Below are 26924 nucleotides of genomic sequence, written 5' to 3'. Positions count from 1 at the left end.
GGACCACTGGTTTATCTCCATCATAAGAAACTGCTTTCTCTGTACAGGTTGGACCTAATACCGTACGCTCCCCTGTTCCTAGGGAGAGGAGATCTGCCACTTTCCATTATGATGCAATTATTTTTTTTTCTCCCACCATCAGCGACCAGACCACTATAATAGCTTTCACAATAGCAATTCCTTGTCCCTCCTGGGACAGCCACTGGGGGTACTTGGGGAATTTTAATCAAGCGCCTACGTTAATTAGAAAATCATGGGGGTCAGGGGGTGCTGATTAAGCACCTTCGAAGATCTGTTCTTCCTGGCAGTTGACTGAGCTTGGGCTTTTGTAAGGATTCAAACTTTTCAGAGGAAAAAAATTTCATTTCCTCCCTTTTGTTCTTGTCTCCTGGGTGGGAAAGAAGGGGAATGGGCTGGCTGGGTGCTGGGAAGTACCGGGGTCGGGCGCCTACCGTGTGTTGCTGGCCGGGCACTCTGCGTCGGGAAGCGTGGCTCATCCCGCCAATCTACCCTGACACGGCCCGGTGATCTGTCTTCTGCAGATGAAGCGTCTGAAGCTCAGGCCTGGGGTCCACCAGGGAGGCAACGGTTGGGGGAGAGGCTTTTCTTACAAATTCCTTTGACTGGTTTGGGAAATAGATGATGATGCAGAGATGAAGCTCCTGGATCTTACCCCTTTCCTCACTAAAACTGATTTTGTTTTAAATGATGTGCCAGAAAGACTCAATTTTAAAAAGGGAAGAAACATACTGTACCTACACCATTGGACACTTCTTTCAATGATCCCCAAAAGGGCCTGTCACTGTCTCGTGCTGCGCTCGGCACTGGTGATAAAATACAACCACGAGGGGCCTGTTGCTGCTCCCCTGATCCCGTGGACACCGGGGTGGGGGGCAGTGGGGGGGTCTCTGGAGCTGCAGGTAAGTGCGAGCATCAGTGCCGTGCAGAGTGCCGTGGCATCTCGGGAAGGGCCGAGGCACTCCGACTGAAGAAAAGTCATCAGAGGCTCTCAAACGGGTAGCATCTGAGCCTGGTCTTAAAACAAAAGTGGACTCTCTCCAAAAGCCGCGGGAAGATGGTCTAAGGAGAGTGGAAGTGAGTCCAAGGAGGAGACGCCAAACAGGTGGCGAGCCTCAAGCTGCCAGTGTGACTGCAGTGCGGGGGGTCTTGGGGTAAAGGGCCGGATCACGGAAACTCAAGGTGCCGTGACAAGAAGAACAAAATCAAGAAAGAAGCGTATCTTCAGAGAGGCTTACTGCTGCCCCAGCGTGACCCAGGCAGTGACAGTGCAAGGGAATCCAAATCCAGCTGGACCTGCTTTCAAACCCATCTGTTTTGGGCAGGTCACCTCCAGCTATGAAAGGGAGTCACTCACTGCAGGTGGTCAGAGCCTCAGAGAAGGGCCAGACATTCCAAACAGCTCAGCAGAAAGGACCAGCTGGACCATTCTCACCTGTCCTCAGGAAGCAGGTGGAGAGGGCAGACATGCTGGTCCCCACCCATGCCCACCTGTGGGAGGAGCCTCCACAGGGAAGGGTCCTTCTCTTAACTGTATCTCTTGGACTCTAATATTGTAGCAGAAGATAGGTGGGCAGCTGGCGGCTTAGCAGGTGCCCCCTCCAGGGAGACTCCCTGACAGGGAGCAAAGAACCACAGGTCTCAAGGCCTCCTTTCCCTTCAGGCCCTTGTTTCTTGGGAACTGAGGCTAATTCCTGGCTTCACAACACCTTGGCCATGACTGGAGAGATAATTCAGTCATTGAGTTCCCCCTTGGCTTATGGCAGAAAAGATGTATCGCCTGTATCATTAATTACAGGGCATCCACTAAAATGAGACTCCAAGAGTTGTCCAGAGTCGGCACAGATAGAGATCTTTCATAAGGATCTTTGTCTTTCCTGTTTGTTTGTTTGTTTGTTTTTTGGTTCCCTGCTGCTGGGTGGTGAACATCGGTGGTGGGTGAGGTGAAGCCTTTAGTTCCATTTTGTCCTCCTTCCCTCCCATCCCCGGTGCCTCTTTGCTGGAGACGATTTTCTCGTCTGCCATCCTAATGATTGCTGTGCCACACGGGGCCCCTGACGCTGGTGCTGACAGGCTGCTCATTAGTGCCAGGGTGCCACGTCAGCCAGTGGCACGCCAGAGTTCCACGCCTGACACTCTTCCGCAGAGCTGTCACCGGAGTCGCGGCACCTGCCAGCTCTGGTTGAACTCAAGCTGTGATACCTCCAGTGCCAATTACTGCTTCTGTGTCCTGCTTAGCTGGGGAGGAGGGCCTGTCAGTGCTGACAAATGGGAAATAGGTGGGCGGGGAGAGCTCAGAACACTGGCGAGAGGAGAAGGGCTCCCATCCGAGGGTCACTCTGTCCTCACCAGCTGGTGCCTTTGAAGACTCTGGGAGGCAAGAGGCAGGGCAGCCGACTGGGCCCTGGGCCCTTCAACTCCAGCAGGAGAACTGAGGTGGGAGCGGGGGAGACTGGCAGCTGAGGCAGGTTGCCCAGTCCTGCGGATAGAGGTGTGGAAGGCATGCAGAAGCGCCCACCCCGTGCCGTGGCAAGAGAAGGCTTCCACAGCTAGGGCGTGGTGTGCAGCCCAGGGGACATACAGCTTTCTTCTAATTGTGCACTCTCACCCCGGGTCTTTGTGTGGCCCTGGGAAGAAACAGTCCATCTCTACCCGAACCTCGATTCACACACTGGGGATGGAGGGGAGAAATTTTTAAACGATATGTCTCTTTTTTGGGTACTGATTTCTTTCTTTGTATTAAACTTTGTTTGACCCATGAGGAGCAGCGAGTTTTCATGTATTATTGAATTCACTCTCTCTGGGAACATCCAGGATTGATTTATGAAACTGTTGGGAGCCACTGCGGGTTTAGGCACAGGTAGGGTTGGGATGAGTAAGTCAGCAAGAGGATCAGGTGCCCTGGAAGATCCGGGTGAACTACACATCAGAGAAGCACCGACATCATGAGCGCGATCACGGTGAGGCGGTGATGAGGGCAGAAGGCAGCTCGCGCAAGACCCAACTTCAACGATGCTCGTGAGCCACTCTGACCCTTGCAAAAGAGAACTTGAAAAGGAGTCACTTCTTCAAGGAGAAGTCCAGCCCTGGCACAGCAGCTTCCCCACCAGACGGACTTCGGGAAAGGCTTCAAGACCAGAGAAAATTTCCTGGAGACTTACCAGCAGAGACTTCAGCAGGAGACACACCAGGTCTGGACCACAACATCAAAGTGGACAAGAATTCCTCAAGGATGGGGATGGAATCTTCGAATTAGGAGAACGGCCATCCCCTTTGGGGCACCAGCAAGCACAAGGGCTGTTCACGGAATCAACACATATTTCTTAGAAGCTTTCTAGGTGCTGGGCATTGTGCTAGGAGGTGAAGAACCCAAAAAAAGAGAGACATAGGCTCTGGTCTCAAAGAACTGATGAATCAGGAATCAGGACATCTCTTCGGACAGATCACTGGAACCTCCTGAGCCCCCTGCCAATACCCAGGTAGGAGGTGTTCTCTCAGCAGCCTTGGTGAGATTGTTATTGATACTTTCAGTGTTTTGTTTGGTGGGATAAAGGGTGAGGCAGGTGCAGCCGAGAGGGCAGCCCCATTAGGACACTCGGTGAGCCATGACCCCATATGTACAGTGGAGCCCACGCAGCGGTGGCTGGACTCAGGCCTTCATCTGGGTTTTGTGGTCGGCTCCCAGGGATGTGGAAATACAGGAACCTCAGCCTTCTCTCTAAAGCTCTGACAGTCCAACAGAAACTGGAGACATGAAAATTGGCCTTTGAGAGTAATTTTTTTTATGAAGTGTGAAGTCTTGAAGAGCCTTTAGAATACATTGAGAGAGAGAGTTTATCTGTTAGAAGACTCAGAGGAATAGAGAGCATTAAAGGTATTCTTTTGGATAGAAAGACTCGAGCATAAGGGCTATGACAAAATAAATTCTTGCATGCCTAGACAAGGAAAAGACAAGACAAGATGCAGAGTCATGAGTGAGAGTTGTGTCTAAGGGACCCTGGGGACCACTGACGGTCCTTCAGCGCCCGGAGCAGCAGGCTAACAGGTGGGATTCGGTGAGGGGCCCTTAGAACATTCGTGCAGTTCCAGGCGGCATTCCCGTGTGAGGAAGTGACGTGGGCTCTTCCTCTTGGAAAGACCAAGGCCTGTGCAGGTACAAGCAACACCTGCACCCTTCAAAACAGGTATGCACCATGAGGGCAGGTGTCTCTACAAAGCTAGTGCATCTTCTCTTTGAACTCCTGGGAGCTATAAGTTCATGAAAGGAGCTAAAAAGACATATAACCAGTAATAACAGGTGAGATACTACTTCTCATGATCAACAGCAATGCCAAGAGGTAGCTTGGGAGGTCTTACCTCCCTCTCTATCTTGGATAAGTACAACTGACATTTTCTCCACCTGATGTCAAGTGCCAGGTAGGCACCTTCTGAGAAAGACCCCCAACACCCCTCCCGCCATAAGATCACTCCCAGTTTCTGTATATCTGGATGGGTGAGCCACTACTGATACAGTGGTGGTTAACGTTGCTTTATTACTTTTCCACATAAAAGGAGTCAAGGCTGGGACCTTATGCTAAGTGAAATAAGTCAGACAGAGAAAGACAAATACCATATGAGCTCATTTATATGGGGAATATATGAAAACAAAACAAAACAAAATAAATGTGCAAAACAAACACATAGATATAGAGAACAGAGTAATGGTTACCAGAGGGGAAGTGGGGTCAGGGGAGGTAGTGAAATGGGTGCAGGGGGTCAACTGTATGGTGATGGATGGAAAACTAGCCTTTTGGTGGTAAGCTCGCTGTAGTGCATACAGAAGTCAAAATATAATACACGGAACTTGTACTGGGTTGGCCAGAAAGTTCGTTCGGGTTTTCCTGTAACATCTTACAGAAAAACTGAACAAATTTTTGGCCAACCCGATGTGTTATAAACCAATGTTACCTCGATAAATTTTTTTTAAAAAGGAAGACATTTATATCAGCTTACTGCAGCCCCATATAAGTTGTGATAGAGGAAACTAGGAGTTTTCAGAAATGCACAGAACAAACAGACCCGTCTGGAGAGAACATGCAGTGAAGCCATCAGGGTTGCCCAAAGTGCTTGGCCAGGGTCAGCCCCCCATCAGGGGTTTAATGGGTGTAAGCATAAGAATGACCTTGATTGAAATGGGATCTGCCCACAGAGCGTGGGAGCAAGGGTGAGAGCAGCCCTCTGCCTTTGGAGGCTTCGCTCAGGTGTAGCGTATCTTTTTCTCCAAGGAACCCACATCTTGTCCCTAAGTTATTTAAAATAAGCAGCCTTTTGTAGATATTTAGTGGGGCAAGATGAAGGCCCGGCTGCTAAGGGTCTCCTGCGCCAGTTCGGGCTGGGCAGCAGCCCGATGACAGCTCTGATCTCCAAATAATCAGTCACCGTGAAGCGGCATCCTGTGAGCCCCGGGGTGATCAGTTACCGTGTGGCATGTCGCATCAGTTTGAATCTGCGTTACCTAATCCAGACCACAGATCTGGGAAAAGCTGCTCGTCTAAATTACTCTGATCCACAGGTAGATTCTGATTATCCTTCTCCTCTCCCCTTGATCCATCTTCTGTTTCCATAGCAGCTAAAACCCCCGTAAAACGGAAGCATCAGGTCGAGTCCCCTGGGGAAATGAGGCGGCTGGATGGCCAGGAGGGAGGGAAGGATGCTAGGGCACAGTGGTGAGAACCTCAGCAAGAGGAACGGAGAGGGTGCCGGTGCAGAGCGAATACAAAAGTGCTTGTGAGGAGAAGAGAGAGAAGAAAGAAATGACAATGTGGGATGAAACAGAAGGAGGCTGTGTAGGAGGCTGTGAGAGATAGGAAGGCGGAGAACAAAAACAGAAAGCATGAAAGGACAAGACAAAAAGAGGAGCTGTACAGAGGAGAAGGGAAAGAAGAAAAAAAAAGGAGAGGGGAGGGAGAAGAGAGGAAAGGAGAGGAGAGGAGAGGAGAGGAAAAGGAAAGGCGAGGCACCCAGAAAAGAACGAAGAGCTGCAAGGCCAGAGGAGGGATGAGAAAAGACATCAAGCAGGAGACAGAGGGGACTTGCAGGATGGAGGGAGCGGTGCCACCTGACAGAAGGAAAGTCCATGTACCTGGGATGATGAATGTTTGCGTATGCTAAAGGCACAGACGGCCCTCGAGTCCAGTGGCACTGAGGTCCTGGCCTTAAGCAGTGATGAACAGCGTGCACCATGGACCAGAAAGTCTGTCCATCTGGGTGCCCCACCCTGGGATGTGCCCCAGGGCCAAGTTCCAACACTAACAACTTCATGCACAGTGAAGCCTCCTCCCAGACTGTGGGCCAGTCCACATGTAAGGTCGTTTCCAGTCGAGAGATTGGCAGAAATTCCAGCATCTCTCTGATTCCTTTGCTCATGGTGGTAGTGTCAGGAGCGGTGGCTAGGGACAGCTCCCAGCGTTTCAGGCCAAACACAATGAAAACCTCATCCCTTTTCTGAAAACCTCCATAGGGCTAACTGTCACCCTGAGAGAGGGAATTTGGTTTCTGGGGCCCATGCGTAGTCTTCAACTGATTTTTTTTAATGTCCAGGTGTCGTAGACCTGTGATGCACAGCCTTCTTCAGGAACGAAGGATGCCTGCCCCAGGGGGTGGACGGACAGCCCTCGGCTGCAGCCCCTCATGGGGACTGTCTCATACGAAGAGAGATGCCTGGCCTAGGTCACAGCTCTTCTGGGGACAGCCCAAATTCCCTGACCTCGACCGCTGTGCTGGCATAAAAGGTCACCCCCATAACCTCAAGAGAGGACAATTCATCCTATCTTCAGAACGCCCCACATGGCTAGTAGAGATGCTTCCCTGGTCATCATGGCAACTCAACCTCTCCCTCGGCCTGACCCCGCCTCCCTCCCTCCCCTTCCACAGGCTTGATCCCAAGGGCACCTCCAATAAACTTCTTGTTTGCCAGTCACCTTCTCAGGGTCTGCTTTAGGGGGACTCAGCCTGAAACACCCAGCAAACCACGCTGGTGGCGACGTTAGCATCTTTATTTTTATTGAAATCTAGTTGATTTAAAATATTGTGTTAGCTTCGGGTGTACAACAAAGTGACTCAGTTTTTTATATATATATATTCTTTTTTGGATTCTTTTCCATTATAGTTTATTATAAGATATTGAATACAGCTCCCTGTGCTACACAGTAGGTCCTTGTTGTTTATCTATTTTATAGCATGTGTATCCTTCTTTAGCCTCCTTAAACCTGCGTGACTCAGCAATGCCCTTACCTTCATACATACACACACACACACATATATATATACATACGTACATAAATATATTCCACGTTAGCCAGATATAAGCAGTGAAATTAAGGATCTTTTTCAGGTCTCTGCTCAAATGTCCCCTTGTCGAAGGCCTTTCCTGACCAAACCTCTTGTCCTTCTGTCAATGTATCCTGCTCTATTTTCTCATCCTTATCACCACATACTATTAACATTATTATTTTGGTTACTCATCTCATGAGAATGTGAGCTCATGAGAGCAGGGACTTGTCTGTTGTGGTTTATTGCTATATAAACACCCAATAGACATTTTAGAACTAATGAAATAATGTAATGCACCTCGCATAAAAGCCAGCTTAATAATAAATGGCATGTTGCCTTAAATTCTAAAAGTTTAACGTTCAAGCCGTGAAAGCACAAAACAACGCTTAGCCCGGTCTGCGAAACATCTAGACGTTTAGACAAAGTGAATTTTGCAATTCAGTCACACATTAAGTTGTACTTGTTATCTAGGATTAATCAGAGTAAAGCAACAAGAAAACCACAAAAGGACTAATGGCCTAGCGACCAGATATTTGGCACTGTTGAAGCAGCACCGACGTGGAACTTTTCCTTGTAGGCACATGGCCATCCCAAACCCTCATCCATCACTGTGTGTTTGTGTCTTCTCTCGCTTACAAAACAGCCAGCTGAACAACGCCACCAACACAGAGCAGACTCCTCCATTGCCAAACGTGACCAGGAAAGTGGCCCAGAACAGCTTACCACCACTTCACCCAGAAACAACTGGGATTCATTTCCCAGGGACTGGAGACATCCTCCAGTGTGATTTCTGAAATCTCAGAGGATATGCCTGTCTTGCACTGAGAACACCGATATTCTCTGTGGAGCCATGAGCAACTTGTTATCAGGCCACCAAGAAGGGGGAACCCTCGACACCAAGTCACTGGCGCCATAACGTCCTGCCAAGGCCAACGATTCTCCCACTTCCTCTCACGACACGATACACCAAACTGCTTCTCTCACCTTTGGGGGAGATGTGTCTCCAAGTAACCGTCGGCTCTGGTCGACCCGTTGCTATGCAGGTGAGGCTGACATTGTTGCCTTCGTTGATGGAGATATCAGAAGAAATCTCTACAATTTTGGGAGATACTGTGGAGACAATACAGGTAGAAGGAAAATTAAAATCCTGCTTAAACATTTCTTTGTCGTCTTCAAGTGGTAGTTGGCGGAATAACCCAGGGATGGCAATATTGGGGCTATAGAGTCGAGGACGAGGAATCAGAGGAATCACCTTACACGTGAAAGAAATGTCTCACCTCGACTTCAGCTTCTATTTCCTCCTACGTACACGCAATGTCAGAGGGTCTGAAAGGGATGGTTCCACTGCAGCCCCACAGGAACTGTTCTAGCCTCCACCCTCTTCCGGTCTCCACTCTCACCCACACGCTCTGCCCACTCCGGCTCCACACCGCGTCACGGCTGTCTTTATGTGATGCACTTCTGATCATATCACGTCTCTGCCTAAACACCTCCAACCATTCCTACTGCCCACCTGAAAACACCCAAGCCCCTCATCCAAGCAAACCAGGCCCTTCGGAATCAAGGCCGAACCTCTGTTTCCACTGACATTCCTGGCGATTCCACCTCTACTTTCCCTGTTGTCATCCCCAACTCATCATGTCCTTCCTGGTCAGCCTGCATTTGGGATCTATATTCTTCCTTCTGTCCTTCCTGGGAAACTCCCAGTCATCCTTTTAGACCCAAATCACATGCCACTTTGTCGCAGCTTTCCCTACCCCTACTCCCTCTGGCCTCCTGCACAACTCAAAGATCCTGCACCCAGATATGTTACACGCACCTGACGGGGAGTCAATCAGACGTGACAGACTTGGCCTCTTTCTCTGTGTCTTAGATTTAATCCCCCCAAAGGATGAAGAGGTTCATCCCAACTGTAGATCTGGGGACGGAATTCCCCAACTTTGTTTAGTCTTTTGTTTTGGAGCCAGGGTTTCCTTAGGAAGTTACATTATGTTGTGCACTTTCTCATTTCTGTTTTACAGGACAGCATCCCACGGGGATGAGCACAGCCAGCAGTGTGCATCTGTCTCATTCTGGGGCTCAGAGGTGGAAGCTCATTGTTGCTGCACATCTAAGCCCAATTCTCCAGTATCATCTTTACCACTAGCGAGTGTGATGCTTGACCATGAAATGACTACTCATTTGTCTTGTCTGCCAATGGGTTTATAAAGTAAGGGTGTCTTTTATTGGGCAGCCCCCCAACTCCAATTCTTGGCCCTTATCCCACTGTGCTGTAGTTATTTGCGTAGCATCCCTCACCCCCTAGACCATGAGCTTTTTTGATGGCTTGAGCCAGGTCTTACTTACATTTATATCCATAGTATAAGATGCAACACATATTTATAGGATGGAATTATAATGGTTGTTCACGGGAGCCACCTCCCCACCTGGCTACATGTCTGCGACAACCTCAGAACCGGGCCGTTAACACAAGTCATTTCAGTTCTACTCACACTGGTTTTGGCACATTAGCTCTTTACAGGTTAAGGGGCCCCTCTGTCGGGTTCTATTAGGCATCTTCAGGTCAGGTTGCCTCCTTGAATCAGCATGCTTCTGAGCCACCCCCGTGTGCTATTCCAGGACCCGTTATCCCCAGGACACAGTGCCATCTGGCCTGCAGGAGACCCCAGGCGAGCTGACCATCACCCTTATTCCCTGGATGGGACCAAGGTCATGGGGCAACCCTCACAGGAAAATCAGACTGGTTGGAACTTTCCGTGCTGGTCTTTCCTCTCCTGGATCCATTCATCACTCACTCCTGATGGTGTTGGATTTTTTCCTCCAGAAAGGAGCGTGTCATGCAGATAGCTGCTCTCAGCCTTTGCTCCTTTCCTTCCTTCTCCTGAAAATTGACTTCCCATCTGTTTCCACACTGCGCCCAACCAGGAACGCTCATTAGCGAGAATGCACTGGACTTCGGTTTCTGAGCCCCAAGCCCTTGCTACTGGTTTTGGTCCCTTCGCCTCTTTCTCCAACTGTCTAGACCTACTGGAGTCATTCAATCTCATTCAAGGTTGAGCTGCCACCCCTTCCACGAGGTCTTCCAGGCGACGTCCAAGGGGATGTGGCCTCTCCTGCTTGGAGACTGTAGCCTCCTCCACGGCATTAAAATAAACTGGCTTATGTTACCTTCTCTCATCTTTCTCCTTGGCTATAAATTATCATAGTATAAGATATTGGACAAGAGCCTTGCTCATCTTTTTATTTTCTGCTGTCTCCAACACGGTCCCTTGCATAAAGCAAGCACCAATTAATCATTTTTAGTCTTAAATCCGCGTGGAGCTTCCGGTAGAGAGGCAACTGTGGTGTGATGTCTGTGTGTGCGAGTGCGTCTATGCCCTTGCACACATACATACCTGCATTCTCATGGATATTTGGCAGCACAGACACAATGGACGGTGGATGTGGCCAGGGCTGGGAAGTGACTGCTGGCTCTAAGACGTGGGACTTCTAAGACATTATATTATGATTCATGGCTGTATCATTTTAAAAGCTAGATTGAACCTTCCAGGAGAGAAAGATACTTGACAAGTTAATGACTAGACACTTGATTTGCTGACTGTCCAAAGGGTCCAAATTTGTGAGCTCTCTAAGTTCTAGAATCATTTAAATTTGATGTATTTTATTCGCAGAGCTTTAACTGGGACTTGCACTTCTTGAACCCCACCTCACCCCCAAGCCATACATTTGCCTGGCCCTGATCCTGCCCACCCTTGGCACTCACACAGCCTTGCCTGTTTCCCAGAGGACAGGCTGCCTGCAGAATGGCTGTGCTGGCCTTGCAGACATCGCTTTGACTCTGCAGGTAAGTAATTTATTGATCTGTAAGGCACTCTGAGATGCTCTGCGAGGGATTATGTCACGAAAATGCCATGCAATAAAATTAAAAAAATGATGGACTTTGTGAACACAGGGTGATTTAGGGTTTGTAGCTGGAAGTGTGCTCAAAGTACATTTTAAGTGGAAATCAGGCAGGGTAATGAATTACTCTTGCTTTGGAAAGGCTTCCTGGGAGTTCATTTTCCTGGCTTCTTACACGATAGCTAATCTGCTAATCATACACTAGAGAACAATGGACAGTCCCCAAGTAGAAGAGAAGGTAGTCTGGGCCAAGCTGTTGGCACAGTAAGTATATAAAATGAGACCATCACACCTCATGCTTGGAAGAATCATCTGGAATTGTCTCCCTCCACTAACAACTGGAACATGTCCAACTCACGAAGTCGCAGTTGGTGAAATGTTTGGCCTTTCCATCCTGCCTCAGGGTGGAGCCTGAAGGTGGCAAATTGCCTCGAGATGACTTTGAAAGGAGACCATTCATGCCACAGAGCTGAGACGGTTTGACCAGAGGTGCAATGCCAATCACCAGAACCAAACCGGCACAGTGCCGAAGATGCTAGGAGGTTAGAAGTACCATCTTCCAGGCGGCAACTTCTAACATGCTGTCAGTATTTAAAATGAAAGTGAATTGACAAGGATGCGCTGTGGTCTCAGCTAATCCATGTTCATAAGAAAATTCTGACCCACTGAGACAGGGCTGCTTACATTTTTATATTGTTTCCATGGATACCTCCTGCATCTTATCTCATCTCATCATGCAGGTGGTTGGAAACACACTAGGATTGCTTTGTTTTCATTGATTCACTCACACATTCATTCATTCATTCATTCATCCATCAATACTCACTGAGCACTTCCTTATACCAGTGTTGTGCTTAGCCCTAAGGGGCAAGACATCTAGAAGACACAGTGTTTACCCTCAAGGAGTCCACAGCCTAGAGATGCAAAGACAGGAGCAGAAGCAAACCCCTTTAGTGCACTGTGACACAGAAGGACAGATAAGGTGTTGAGGAAATGCAGAGGAGAGACGCATTAGCCAGCCTGGAGATGCATGTCATGGAAGGCTCCTTGGATATGAGACACCTAAGCTAATCCCCAGAAGACAAGCAAAAATGGATCAGTTCTGAGGAGGAAAGGCATTTTGGGCAAAGCAGGTGATGTTAGAAAAATACTCTTAGTAAGACTTTTGGTGGCCAGGCATAATTATTAGTGGAAGGATAGCTACTGGAGGAGACATGGCCAAAAGTCACTCAGGTCCTGAGTGAGCACCTCCTATATACACACTGTGGCTTAGGTACGTCCATGACGTGCAGCAATGCACACATTTTCTTGGCCCTCCACGAACTTACAATCTGTTTGGGGAAACCGTGCATATATACGATCCACCGCGTCACGGGGTTGTTTGTGTGGGATTGGATGCTAGAAGGTTGGTATAGACATTGCACTCTGTGAGTTAGTAAGAGTGTGGGTGTCGGCACGGCTTCTCCTGGGCTACAGAGTCTAGTTCGGGTGCCAACAAAAGAGAAACGGTCATGTCTGCAGAGCAAGTGAAGCTGCTTCAAGTGGGACAGAAGTGCATGGGCACGGCTGGGAAGGCAGAAATCCAGCATGCGTGTGAGGATGCAAAGTCTACTCTGCACCAGAGGTGATGGAGAGCAGTGGTCCAGATCCCGGCTCTGCTACATTCAAGTTGTGCAGCCTTGGCCCAGTCACCTCGCCTCTCTGTGCCTCATGTCCTCAGGTCGTGAAGCCAATTGCACATATCTCACCGGATCCCTCTGAGGATTTAGGGGTAAGTTTATGAAATGCACTTATAGAGGCTCTAAGCGATGCGAAGTACGCAATAAGTGAGTTTTCGTATATCGTGTGCTTGGCAGACACATATGTCACATCAACACAGAATGGAAGGTTGACAAATTCTAACCGACTCGAGGAAGAATGGGATACAAGGTCAATGAGGTAAACTAGAGCCGGATTACAGACCAGCCTGAATGGCCAGGTCCTTCCTGGGTTTTAACTCTATCCTATAGGCAATGGCAAGCATTTGAAATTGTTTAAAAAAGGAAATACTATATATAAATATATAGTGGATATACAAATATATTAATATACTTTAAGCAAAATAAGCTTGTAACAGTGTGTCAGAGGGACTGGGTAGACAGACACTGGATTTCGGAGAGTGATGTTCAAGGCCTGGGTTAAACTGTGGGCTCTGTAAGGGTGGAAAGAAAAGGATGGGTTTGAGAGCAAAGCCGAGGACAAGCTGCGGGTGCCTGATGGTGCCTGGATGGGGGATTCAGGAACACGGAGTCAAATGAAGGCCATTTTGTTCAACAGCAGCTGGATGGCTGAGCTGGCAGATCCCTTATGTTATATGAATAACGTCTCTGGGGGAGAACATTAGTGTGATTCTGTTTTAGACAAGCTGATGAGATGACAAGGGGCCAGCAGGGTGGCAGAACTATTCTGTTAGCAGCTGGGATCACACAGCCAAAGGTCTGGGGTGAGTCTGAGACCTGCTAAGAGTCCAAGATTCCTTAAAAAAGGCCATCAGCTTATTTCCACATTGATGGATGTGATGTCTCTGCTGACTTTTGAGGTCTGAATCTAGAAAGATCAAGAAGTGGTTAGATTATGTTTGGAAAAAGGCAGAGACCCCCTGAGCCATGCTTTTTGGATAGAGTTCCACATTTAATTTATTATGTTAAGGTTTAATCTGGCTCTTATTGAATTTTAATTCAAATGTGTAAATAATTAAATAACATAATTATTAAAACAGTATTCTAGGGAACTTCCTCACTCTTCGTGTAGCCTCCACTGCCCAGGTGTTAAATTCTAATAATTATGTCATTAATATATAGCAATTTTGCTGTTTTTAGCACACAGTAGATATCCTATTAAATCCAAATTGAGATGTTTTATTAAGCCCTTCACGGTCCCGTGGAGCTGAGGATGCATAGAAGCGGCTTGGACCAGGTTCCTCCACAGGACGCACGCAGATCTATGCATCCCAGGTGCTGCCTCTGGTGCTGGTGGCATGTTCCCCGTTCCCCCTGCCCCCCACCCACCTCCTCTCTGCAGTGAAGGTCTGAGATGCCCACGGGGGCTCGGGACAGTTTCCACAGCAAGGGCTGCGCCACAGCTAAGGCCTTGGCACCTTTGTCTTTACAGAATTAAAGGAGCCGTCTGAAATACCCTCGACTTTCCTGGTGTCCAGACCCCACAGAGACATCCAGGCCTGGGTCCTAACCTGGTGCATGAATGTCCACTCCACTGGCCTCCTTTCCTCCTGAAACACCTCAGGCCAGTCTTTGGTTCTTCAAAGTCTCCTTCCTCCCTGATCTTCACTTGGCCAGGTCTGTCCTGTTCTTGAAAACTCAGCTCCTCCATGAAGCCTTCCTCGACCATCTCTCCTGAAGTAGAACTCCCCACACCAGACTGCTGCATATGGTCTGCTCTCCCCAGTAAAACGTTAGCCCAGCTGGTGGTCTTGTTCACTGAAGCGTTCCGCGCACACCACGATGTCTGAACAGTCTGTGTTCAACACGTAGTTTTTGCATGAATGAATGAAAGTGTTTTGACAAGGCTGTATGGAAATGCAAGTGCCTCAAAATGACTGCATTTCCTCAACATCTCTGAATAGCCCTCGAAGACTCTCCGCGTGTATAATAATGTCAATGGTTACTATTTATTAAATGCCTGCTGTATCACCGCTGTTTTACACATACTGCCCTCACTTTATCTTACCCCTGCATGAATCCCACAAGCAGATATTATTTCTAAGCAGATCAACTGTCCTGGTTTACCAGGAACTACAGGAGTCTCCTAGAACACAGGACTTTCAGCGCTAAAACCAGAAAAGTTCCAAGCCATTGGTCACCCTAATTGTTTCCTTTCCCACATTTTACAGATGAAGATACATCTGTTCAGAGAGGTCAAGGATATATTCAAGGACATGCAACTGAAAATTGCAGAGTTCCAGAGTGGTTTCTTTTAATGAGGGGATAGATGGGTTAGAAAAACAATAAATGCATGTTGAAATTTGGATGCATACATAAAAATAAACAGAAACCAACTATATACGTATATGAACTGAGACTGTGAATTTCTGTTGTGCGTTAGAAATTTTACAGGAACTTTGACACCATTATTTAATTTAATCTCACAAGAATCCTATGAGGTGGTACGATTACTATTCCAATTTACAGATGAAGAAATTAAGGCTTTGTGAGCCATTAGTGATGTGCTCCTGTTACCCAGATAACAAGTGTTGAAGGTGGGACCCGAATACAGATTATATCTGATCCCAAATGTATTCTCTCCATAGAGAGTTCGTGCAGTGGAGTGCACACACCCAGCCTGGGGTTCTCTGGGTCTGAAGTCTTGCTGATTCACCCTCCCACGTGGGGCACCCTGCTTTTGCACCTCCACGTGACCACCCGTCTGCCCACAGGGCATCTAGGAAAGGGGGCACTCTCTGTCGTTCTTACACGGCATTGCTCTCTATCAGGAGAGTGGGCGGGAGGTTTCATCCATATATTTTTGGACCATCCAGCATTTGCATGACTATCTCATCTTCCTCCCTCTTCCGTCACGGGCACTTCCTACCCATCCTCCGCCTGTTCATCGTCCTCCCACTGCGCACTGGACCAGGGAGCCGCGGCTTCCGGGGAGCTTTCATTTGAGGCAGGGCTGTAGCTGCTGCTTCCTGTAACCAGGGGTCCCAGCTGTCCCCGTATCATGACAGAGGAATGATCAATCAAACCCACTGCTGAGTCCACTGAGAAGTGTTTCTTTGGCTTATTTTGACTGAAAAGACTAGTCAGTCTGTCTTTTCTTCTTTCCCTTTTCCCTTCTTCCTTCTTCCCAATACAAATGTTTGTATAATAGGACACCAGTATTGTGGGATCTGTGGGATCTCTTAAGAGAAAGAATTCTAAGCGTCGCATCAGAAGACCAGGTATGTGAAGCCCAGACCCGACTATTACTAGCTGTATAAACTCATGTAAATCCTTTAACTCTGATTATTTTAGTTATATCAATACCCATCTTGCCTTTTTAAAACACATGTCCTGTGGATCAGATGAAACTGTGAGAAATCACGTTTTAAACATAAAGTACTATTCAAATGCGATTTATTAATGTTACTAAAAATGTATACTTCTAGAGGCCAGGATGAGGCTAAATTTGGACGTCAGGTGCAGTGCGGGGCCGGGAGGATGCTCTGGTTTAGAGGCTGAGATAGGCTTGCCTGCCCCCGCAGGTGGGTGCTGACCACTTCTTCAGATGCGCTAGTGGTTCTGAGATAAACAGCATCTTGAAGTGACTGCGTGGAGGCAGTGGGGGATGGAGGTCTGCTATAGGACCCTCCCCCCTCGCCAGCACTGGGCTTTCCAGAAGGGAAAGGTTAGAGTCCAGAGATTCAGAAGCCCAAATGCGAGCCTGACCATGCAGAGAGCTCCTCGATGACACAGCCTCGGGCGGCTTGTTAGTTCTTTTACCAGAATCATTTTGTCATTTCTTCCATCTCATTCTTTCTTTCTCTCCATACTAAAACCATTCATGTTTACGGGGGAAAATCAGGAAGCCCGGGGAGAAACGCTAGTGGTTTATTTGGGATTAGTCATAAACCACTGGTTCTGAAGTTCGGAATGTGTTCCTTTCAGGATCAGCTGAAATGTGGAAATTTTTATGAGCTCTGCTCCCTGATCCAGTTTCGTCATTCCTGATAGAGACGTTGGAGAGGAAAGTAAACACCACGCAGGCCCCACTCCACACTTCACTGCTTTCGGGCATATTCGAGTAAATTGAATTTCACAGCAACCTACTTGTCACCATCGGAGCTCCGTTATATTTGGCGACAGCCAAGAAATTGCCGGGAATGCTCTCTTCATCAATTGTTTAATGGGGGGATGTACGGTAATTATTGCTAATCACGATATCCAGACAGGGCGAGCTACTGTACAGCTCTAGCGTGATGGCGGCTGAAGGTACGTGACGGCCTTCACCCTCCACGCCCCTGATTGGGGCCAGCTCTTTAGGGACCAGTTCAGGAAGGGAGCAGAGGCGGGACGGGGAGGGAAGGACCATGGACACCTTGTACACCGAGCACTTTGCCAGGGGCTTAACGTTTGCTGCTTCCTTTTAAATCCTTTTGGTAGCTCACAGGCAACCCCCCCACTGTATAGTAAAGACCCTGAAACTCAGAGAGGTAATGCAGTGAACCCAAGGTCCTCATACAGGAAGTCAGGCAGACTGCAGATACTTCAATAACGTGTCCCTACAAAAATCAACTAAAATGTACACAAACGGGTCCTCAAAGATGAAAATGATAGTACAAAAATATGTAATCAATTAAGAACCTGACTCAGCTACCTGACTTCATGAGGAAAACTGAAAAAAAATTAAAAAGAGAAACCCAGAAAAAGATTACTTTTTTATTATTCCTCATGGAAGAGAATTAATATTTGTCATACACCTAATAAGTACTAGATACCGCCCGTTTCTCTTCCTATTTAATCCAGAACACTGAGGCTGCAACCAGTTCCTAACCTGCCCTAAGTCAGTGAGCTAGGAAGTGGCAGATCTCAGACCTAAGCTCTGCCTACAGGGTTTTGGAATCAGATGAGATATGTCCTATAACCGAAAGCACTTAGTGAACTGCTTACCACGCTGCAGAGGAATGCTATTATGATCGAGATAACGCAGAGTCCAATCGATACCAGGGAAAGAGCATTACTGCCTGCCGTAGAAGCCAACCCGGAGGGGCTGACCAGGGTTTCGGCACAGGACAAGGCTTCTTCCCACGGTCTCAGAGGTAGTGGCTGACAAGGTGCTTCTGGTCTCTCCTGATTCTAATTTTTCTTCACCAAGAGTTGTCTACTCCTGCTGGTCGCAGCAGCCAGAGCCTCGCCACATCTTTGGAGGCCCTGCCTTAGAGCCTCTTCAAGTGGATTCTTTTTCTGCCTTGGCATCCAGCATCTTTCAGTGGTTCTCACTTTCCAAAGCAGGCATGAAGCTGATGCCCACGAAACTCGAGGGGCCCGTTAAGGACAGCTACCCAGGTGTGACTGTCGCTCGTGCCGTATCCCAGACCCCATCCTCCAGACACACTTTTTCTACAAGCTGTCGAAGATCTGCAGAGAAAGGAGACCCAGCCCCCATCTGGATCAAGACACACTGCCGGGCCCCGCAGACAGCCTGGGCCTTGGTTAGAGGGGCCCTTTACATACTTCAGTTTTAAGTCCTCCATTCCTGTGCTGCCACTGCGTTTTTAACAGGGCTCATTCTTCTCCCCATTCAGGAAGATGTACCTCTGCCCCTTGGATGTCCTTCCTTCTGCTCAGAAACCCACTGTGTGGAGAGAAGAACGGTCTTTCTACGATAGCGCTGTCACCAGACCCAAGGATGAGCTTCACACTTTGCCATCCTGAGAGTAAACAATATGCAAATGTGCCTGTACACGTCACCATAATCTCCCAGACTCCTGGAAAAGATTTTCTTTGTTCAGACTCTCCTCGTGCCCTTAAGAGCTGCCCAGGAGAGCAGGTTCCAATTAGTCCCTTCTCCCAGGCTGCCCCATCCAGGTCAGATGGAGGCAAAGGGTCAAAGGGGCACGGCAAGGATGGAGCCCTGCCTCCTGGGGGCCCTGTGCTCAGCTCTGCGGAAGCCGGCGTCTCCAGGCTGTCAATGTGCTGGCTGCCAATGGTGCCAAGATCACTTCCATTCTCAGCTGCCTCGATGGCATCATCAGCACTTTAATTCCTAGTTGCCTGGAAGCACTGGCGGTTATACGCTCAAGCCCAAGCTATAAAACGTGTGCAGCGGGGAACTGTGCTGACTGCAGCGGGAAGGTGGCCGCAGTGGCCTCCCCACCCCGCCTTGACCACCGTATGGTCCAAATTCTTCCACAGACTTTTCTCTTTCCCTCAAGCACCCTCAAGGTTAAGTTCAGAGGAAGGCGGACAGCCCGAAGGGGAGTTTCTGCCTCTCTCCATCCAAGTAGCAATGGTGCCAACATTGAAATGAAGCTGTGAGTTATACCCACTCTCCCTGTGACCATCATCTTTGGCAATAATTAAGGCTAGTGGAAGGAACACCTCATTATCCGGCCTTGAATCCAGAGGCCCAGGAAGTGGCCCCACTGCTGTGCAAAAGAACTTGTCAGTTGGTTTTAAGTGGAGTTTTGTTCCGAGGCCTTATTGCCACTAAATCCCTCATAAAGGTTACGGTCTGTGAACAGATCAAGATGAAGCCTCTTCCCCTCTAGAACGAGAGGTGGAGATGCAGCTGGTCTGTTTGAATCTACAGTTTCTTAGCTCTGTGAATCCTCCTGTGAAATGGCAGGGATCCGGGGCCAGGGAGGGAGCGCAGTTGGAAAGAGAATAAAGTTCCAACAAGACTTCTTGTTAATACAAAGCTTGTCAAATACATCACCTAGAAACACCGAATGTCTTTATTAGATTCTTTTATCTCCCCCCTGAGACTGGGGAATGCCACTGGTTGCTTCTCGGTGGAGATGTCATCATCCAGAAACTAATTAAAGGCTACTCGGGAAACTGGGTCTCTCACACTCCGGAGAACAAAATGCATTAGCTACCTAAGTTAAAAAAATATCACAAGCGAACTTCGTATCAAAAAGGGCAAGTTGGGAATTTGACAATAACTCTCTTTCTCCCTCATCAGCTCACAGCAGACAGAAGTGGGCCCATCAGGATGTCAGTGAGTCTTGACAGGAGGCCGCCGGCTCCTTGGCACCCCTCAGGAGGGGAGCTCTCCTCTCCTGGTACGGGGGGGACGAGGGCACCTGACTACTTTCTGTGGGACATACGGTCGCATGGCCTCCTTGCCAGCATCCTCCCTCAGCCATAAGATCTCCAAGAGATGTGTGTCTCTGAATAACACTCATCTGTGCACATGAAAGAGCATCACCTTCTCCTTCTTCCCCAGGTTACCCTGGGGATTCAATGAGGTCATACACCTAAGAGCCTAGAATAATACTGGGTATACAGTGTGTGCTCAACAAAGGATAGCAATGTGGCCTCCTTAATTGTTCAATAGACAAGTTCACTTACTATGTCCCAAAAAGAGTTCTAGATTCCTCACCTCCTTCTCCTAATTGACCCATCCTAGTTAATGACACCATCATCTACCTAAGTGTCCAGGACAAAGACATAGGAATCACCCATCATTTCTCCCTTTCCTTCAATTTCTACGTCCAGTTATTAAGTCCTGTTGGCTTTATTTCAAAAATAACCCTCATGCTGCCTTGATACATTCTCTTCCCTCCTTTTTTCTACATTCCATTTTCTGCATCACAGGTGGACTAATTAAAAACCACAACAACATAAATCTAATCATATCACCCCCTATTTAGAAACCTCTCATGGCAGCTGACTGCCCTTAGAATGACACTCAAAGTTCACACTGTGTCTCGAAGACTCTGCATAGCTGGCCCCTGACAAACTCTGACCTTAGCGTGCCCAGAATTCACTCAACTCCAGTCCCCGGACCTGCTGTCTGCCCCTGGAAGGTGCCCAGCTGGTCCTTCCCCCAGGCCTTGCAGTTTCTGTTCCCTGCCTGAAATGCTCTGTCCCCAGATCTTCACGTGGATACTTGTTTGTCACTCAGTTCTCATTTCAGTTGTCACCTACTCTGCGTCCTTCCAGACCACAATATCTCAGAGAGCTCCCGGCCCCATCCCAGTATCTGCTTTAGTTATTTTATGGCCCCTGTCCATTCTCTGAAGTTCCCATTTATTTGTTTAGTGTTGTTGTTTCTCTCTTCTCATTAAACCTAAACTCCATACTTCCCCTCTGTATCCCTGTCACCTAGGACAGTGCCCAGCACACAGTAGGGACTTGGTACATGCATGCTGAATACATGAACTTTCCTGGTCAGAATCAATTTCTCTTATCTTCAACCTCTCACAGCCCTTTGTTCAAAACACTCCCATACAGAACCCTCCTGCACTGTTGGTGGGAATGTAAATTGGTGCAGCCACTATGGAAAACAGCGGAGGTTCCTTAAAAAACTAAAATTAGTGTTACCATATGATCCAGCGATACCATTCCTGGGCATATATCCAGACAAAACCATAACTCAAAAAGATACATGCACCCGTATGTTCATAGCAGCACTATTCACAATAGCCAAGACATGAAAATCACCTAAATGTCCATCGATAGATGAGTGGATAAAGAAGATGTCGTACATATACACAATGGAATGGAGTGGAATATTACTCAGCCATAAAAAAGAATGAAATAATGCTATTTTCAGCAATATGGATGGACCTAGAGACTATCATACTAAATGAAGTAAGTCAGACAGTGAAAGACAAATACCATATGATATCACTTATATGTGGATTCTAAAATACAACACAAATTAACTTATCTACGAAACAGAAACAGACTCACAGACATAGAGAAGAGACTTGTGGTTGCCAAGGGGGTGGGTGGGGGAGGGAAGGATTGGGAGTTTGGGATTAGCAGATGCAAACTGTCATATAGAGAATGGATAAACAACAAAGTCTTACTGTATAGCACAGGGAACTATATTCAATATCCTGCAATAAACCATAATGGAAAAGAATATGAAAAAGAATGAATATATGTGTATAATTGAATCACTTTGCTTTACAGCAGAAATTAACATAACATTGTAAATCAACTATACTTGAGTAAAATAAATTCAAAAAAAAAACAAAAACCACTCCCATACAGCAGATTATATTCTGCCTTGGTAACTGCTGGTACATGGACATTGCATCCTCGCTGGAATATGTGACCCATAAGGAAAGCTCTTTCATATTTTTATTTTTCTATGCTTCACCTTTGCATGTCCCCATGTGGATCAGGGTTCCTTGCAGACAGGAGGGACACAACAAATGATTGTTTACTCGTATGTTTGAACTGAATTGTACTTATTAATCTTTCCTGTGGCTCCCTGGTAGTAGAAGACATATTTCTGTTAAAAGTTTCTATGGACAAACTGTTATGGCCACATGCACCCCCAAAGCCACACACGTGTCCTGCGTGTGCACACACACCTCTCTGTTGTGAACCAGAGGGCGGGACAGCCGTATCTACTGTTTCAAAATGTGCTGCTTGTTATGAAGCCAGAGAAAGTGTTGATGTGCTTCTGAGATGGCCAGGCTCCGTGTCTTCTGAGGCACCAGGACATCAAAGAAAACAATAGCCTATGGCCTGCTCTTCTTTCATGGAGAAGGGTGTATAGAACTGCAGAGAAAAGCTAAACAAAAAACCTGTCACTGGCAAGACAATAAAAATAACTGTGCTACTGAAGATAAATCAGTAACTTTAATACTCTTCCCCTGCACTGGGCATCTTTTTTTTTTTAAATTAATTTATTTATTTTTGGCTGCGTTGGGTCTTCGATGCTGTGCGCGGGCTTTCTCTAGTTGCGGTGAGCGGGGGCTACTCTTCGTTGTGGTGCATGAACTTCTCATTGCAGTGGCTTCTCTTGTTGCAGAGCACAGGCTCTAGGCACAGGGGCTTCAGTAGTTGCAGCACATGGGCTCAGTAGTTGTGGCTCGTGGTCTCTAGAGCACAGGCTCAGTAGTTGTGGTGCACGGGCTTAGTTGCTCTGCGGCATGTGGGATCTTCCTGGACCAGGGCTCGAACCCGTGTCCCCTACACTGGCAGGCGGATTCTTAACCACTGCACCACCAGGGAAGTCCTGAGCTGGGAATCTTTTTTTTTTTTTTTTTTTTTACATCTTTATTGGAGTATAATTGCTTTACAATGGTGTGTTAGTTTCTGCTGTATAACAAAGTGAATCAGCTATATGTATGCATATGTCCCCATATCCCCTCCCTCTTGAGCCTCCCTCCCACCCTCCCTATCCCACCCCTCTAGGTCGTCACAAAACATCCAGCTGATCTCCCTGTGCTATGCAGCAGCTTCCCACTAGCCGTCATGTATCTATTCTTTTTCAAATTCTTTTCCCATTTAGGTTGTTACATAATATTGAGCAGAGTTCCCTGTGCTGTACAGTAGGTCCTTGTTGGTTATCCATTTTATTTTATTTTATTATTTATTTATTTTGGCTGCATTGGGTCTTCGTTGCTGTGAGCGGGCTTTCTCTAGTTGCGGCGAGCGGGGGCTACTCTTCGTTGTGGTGAGAGGGCTTCTCATTGCAGTGGCTTCTCTTGTTGCTGAGCACAGGCTCTAGGCATGTGGGCTTCAGCAGCTGCAGCACACAGACTCAGTAATTGTGGCACACAGGCCCTAGAGTGTGTGGCCTTCAGTTGTGGCACACGGGCTCTAGAGCGCACAGCCTTCAATAGTTGTGATGCGCGGGCTCAGTAGTTGTGGCTCGCAGGCTTAAATATAACAGCGTGTACATGTCAATCTTAAACTCCCTAACTATCCCTTCCCCCGACCCTTCCCCCCAGTAATCATGAGTTTGTTCTCTAAGTCAGTGAGTCTGTTTCTGTTTTGTAAGTTCATTTGTACCATTTCTTTTTAGATTCTGCTTATGAGCAATATCATACAATATTTCCCTTACTCTCTCTGACTTACTTCACTCAGTGTGACAATCTCTAGGTCCGCCCAAGTTGCTACAAACGGCATTATTTCATTCTTTTTAATGGCTGAGTGATATTCCATTGTATATATGTGCCACATCTTCTTCAGTAAGTGCTTTTCTTAAGCCCATTTTATAGATGGGGAAACTGAGGCTTGGACAGGTGATGTGACCTGCCCAAAACCACACAGCTGGTAAGAGGCAGGGCCAGGGATTCCAATCCTCATCTGGAACAAAGCATCCCTCTCCCGTGTCTTTCAATAATCAGGACCCCAGATAAGGTGGGGTCTTACCCACTATCCTGGGTCTTCTCCAGGATGAACTCCCTGGGGAAACATTTTTAAGTACAGGTTCTATCAAAAAGACATATCTTGGGGACTTCCCTGGTGGTCCAGTGGTAAAGAATCTGCCTTCCAATGCAGGCGACGCAGGTTCGATCCCTGGTCGGGGAACTAAGACTCCCATATGCCTTGGAGCAACTAAGCCTGCGTGCCACAACTACTGAGCTTGGGTGCCTCAACTAGAGAGCCCGTGTGCCGCAAACTACAGAGCTTACGCACCCTGGAGCCCACGTACTGCAACTAAGACCTGAATAGTGCTCCTCAAAACTGTCACAATCATCAAAGACAAGTCTGAGAAACCAGCACAGTCCAGAGGAACCGAAGGAGACATGATGATTAAATGGGATCCTCACTCCCTCCCGCTACCGGGCCTTTGCACATGCTGTTCCCGCGCCTCCAGCAGTTTTAAGGTGAAGGGCTCATACAGGTACAAGTGCCGTGACCCAAGGGCTCCGCACGGCTCCGGAGCTCCCAGGCCGCCACGTGCCGTGCGCTGATCCGAGCTGGGAATCTTAAAGGAACACAGGAAAGGTGTCTCCCAGCTGAAGTACTGGTTAAAAAGTTGGCCTTTAAATTACATTTGGGCTATTTCTTTTCTGGCTGGCTGTATTTTTTGTGATCTATCTAGAGGCTTAGGAAGACACACAGAAAAATAAATCTCGGTTCCATTAAGCACACACTCTGGGTTTGCATATTTGTTCTTAACTTCGGCCCCTCTTTCCTTCTATCTGCCCCCACCCCCCCAACCTTCCCCCACCATCAAACCCCGGCTCAGGGAAATGTTTACGATTGCTCCAGATACTCAGACGAGTCTACGTCCCTGTAATGACTGTTCATCATAGGAGACTTCTTTCCTTTTTTTTTAATGAAGCTCTAGCGCTCATACCCCCACGAATCCTAGACTCCAGATATAAACTCGTATGTGCTTATTTCTCTAGTCAAAAGGGGGGCAAGGAATCACTCCCCATGTACACTGTCAGTTCAGGAACAAGGGTCAGCAGCGACAGCCATGGGTGCAATGCCAGGGGTACAGATGAGATCAGCACCAGTTAATGCACTGGCCTCCATCTGGAAGCAGGCACAGGGCCCAGCTGAGGTGAATCAATATTTAATAATGGTTAGATATAGTTATGTGTGCACGAAGGGGGTCTCCTTCCCACCCTCGCGGGGAACTGCTGGCAACAACACTGCACATCAGCATCTCATAACGCCTGGTGCTAGCTCCTCTGGCAATTCCTATTTTTATCAGCAGTACCATCCGCTTCTAAATGCATAACAAAGATAATAAGCTAACTCCCCAGAAGAGATCTGTCTAGACCGAAGTGGGTAGGGACCGGCGTGTGTTCATAAAGGCCGGCGATGGAATTTTCCTTACGAGAGATGTGGGCTGGAAGGGTGCTCTGTGGTCCAGAAGGAGAGGAAACAACTTTGTTTCTGAGGGTACTTATCAGTGCAGAACTGGAAAGCAGGCCTCCCGGTTCTAGGGACATCATAGAGACGAGACAGAAAGACTGCAGGCTGCAGCCCTCCCGGCTCCTCCACCCTCTGTGTAACCTAGAGCCCGTCACCTCTGTCCTACTTCACCTTTCTCATCTGCAATAGGGCAGGTTTCAGCTGGCCGGTTTCCCACACTTGGCACTGTTGACCTTTGGGACTGGATGCTTCTGTATTGTTTGGGGCTGCCCTGTCCATTGTAGGCTGTCGAGCAGCAGCCCTGGTCTTCACCACTACGTGCCAGGAGCGTCTCTTTCTCCACCTGAGAGTCTGGACAACCACGACTGTCTCCAGACATTGCCAAATGTCCCCTGGAGGGTAAAATCACTGTCACACACCCCACGCCCACCCCTGGAGTCACGGGCTAGCCAATCTCTAGGATGTCTCCTAACTTTCTTGGGCTCTATGTCTGTCTTTCCCTCCTTGAACATTTCCGTGTAGAGATGTTAGTTAGAGGCGCAGACTGCAATTGTTTGTAAGCTCCTCCCATATACACCCTTCTCCGGTTGCCCAACTGGGGTTCGCTTTCAAAGCCCAGACGTCCTCTGTGCACCGTGAACCTCACTCCCCAGCCTTCCAGGGCTCAGCGGTGCCGTCTGAGTTGCCACCTTCCTTGGCACCTGCACCAGATGCTCCTCGGTTCCTGCTGCAGAGGCAGCTATCGTGGCCACAAGCACCTCTTGTTCCCAACGTCCCTCCAGGGCCAGAGGTGCCCAGACTGACCCTCTCCTTTGCACTTTACCTACTTCTGCTGGGCTCCCTCTCAGGCCCCCTCTGCAGGTTGCCAGCAACACAGGGGAGAAGCTGCTGAATGGCTCATTACCCCGGGCAGATTTGTCAGAGGAGCCTCCGCCTGAGCACTGTAATGAATCCTTCAATTGGCTAGGAATGAATGCATTAATCTGGGGCGATTAGAGTCTTTTATCAGGCTGCCTAAAATATACTGCCTTTCCGAAGCTTACTGAGCAGGCATTTCACCCTAAAGGGATATGTAGGAGGGGAGACTATATTGGCACTAACTAAAACAGAACAGCTAAGAAAAATACGAAGTGGGGGGGGGCGCGGAGCAGCAGCTACGGGTGTGCTGAACACACTTGCAGACTTCATCTGGTTTTTTCCAGGGCACTCGAGCCTAAAAAAAATCCCACCATCTGAACAACTTCCTTCCCAGTGAGGATGAAGGAAAGAGAAGCAAGGCTCTGGGAAGGTCCTCAGAGGAGGACATTTTCCTGTGGGACTGTCTAGTGAGGGTAGAGAGGCCAGAGGCCCGCCGGCTCCGTTCCTGTCATGCACACGGTGGAGGCTGTTACACGGATGGATACGGACAGT

At 48.1% G+C, this 26924-nt stretch overlaps 1 protein-coding gene across 10 annotated transcripts in view; it reads right to left on the bottom strand.

Annotated features, from left to right (window-relative positions):
* Positions 1-26924, bottom strand: part of NTM (neurotrimin) — a 931803-nt gene that overhangs the window by 112016 nt on the left and 792863 nt on the right. For all 10 annotated transcript variants that reach the window (XM_030841612.2, XM_060304309.1, XM_060304304.1 and 7 more), the window contains one exon: positions 8314-8439. In XM_030841612.2, coding sequence (XP_030697472.1) covers positions 8314-8439 — 126 coding nt within the window. The remainder of the gene's footprint in view (positions 1-8313; positions 8440-26924) is intronic.

This window comes from Globicephala melas, chromosome 8 (genome assembly GCF_963455315.2).
Source record: "Globicephala melas chromosome 8, mGloMel1.2, whole genome shotgun sequence".
Taxonomy (NCBI): Eukaryota; Metazoa; Chordata; class Mammalia; order Artiodactyla; family Delphinidae; genus Globicephala; species Globicephala melas.
The sequence above is the reverse complement of the archived record's forward strand: the minus strand, read 5'-3'. Positions and strand labels throughout refer to the sequence as shown.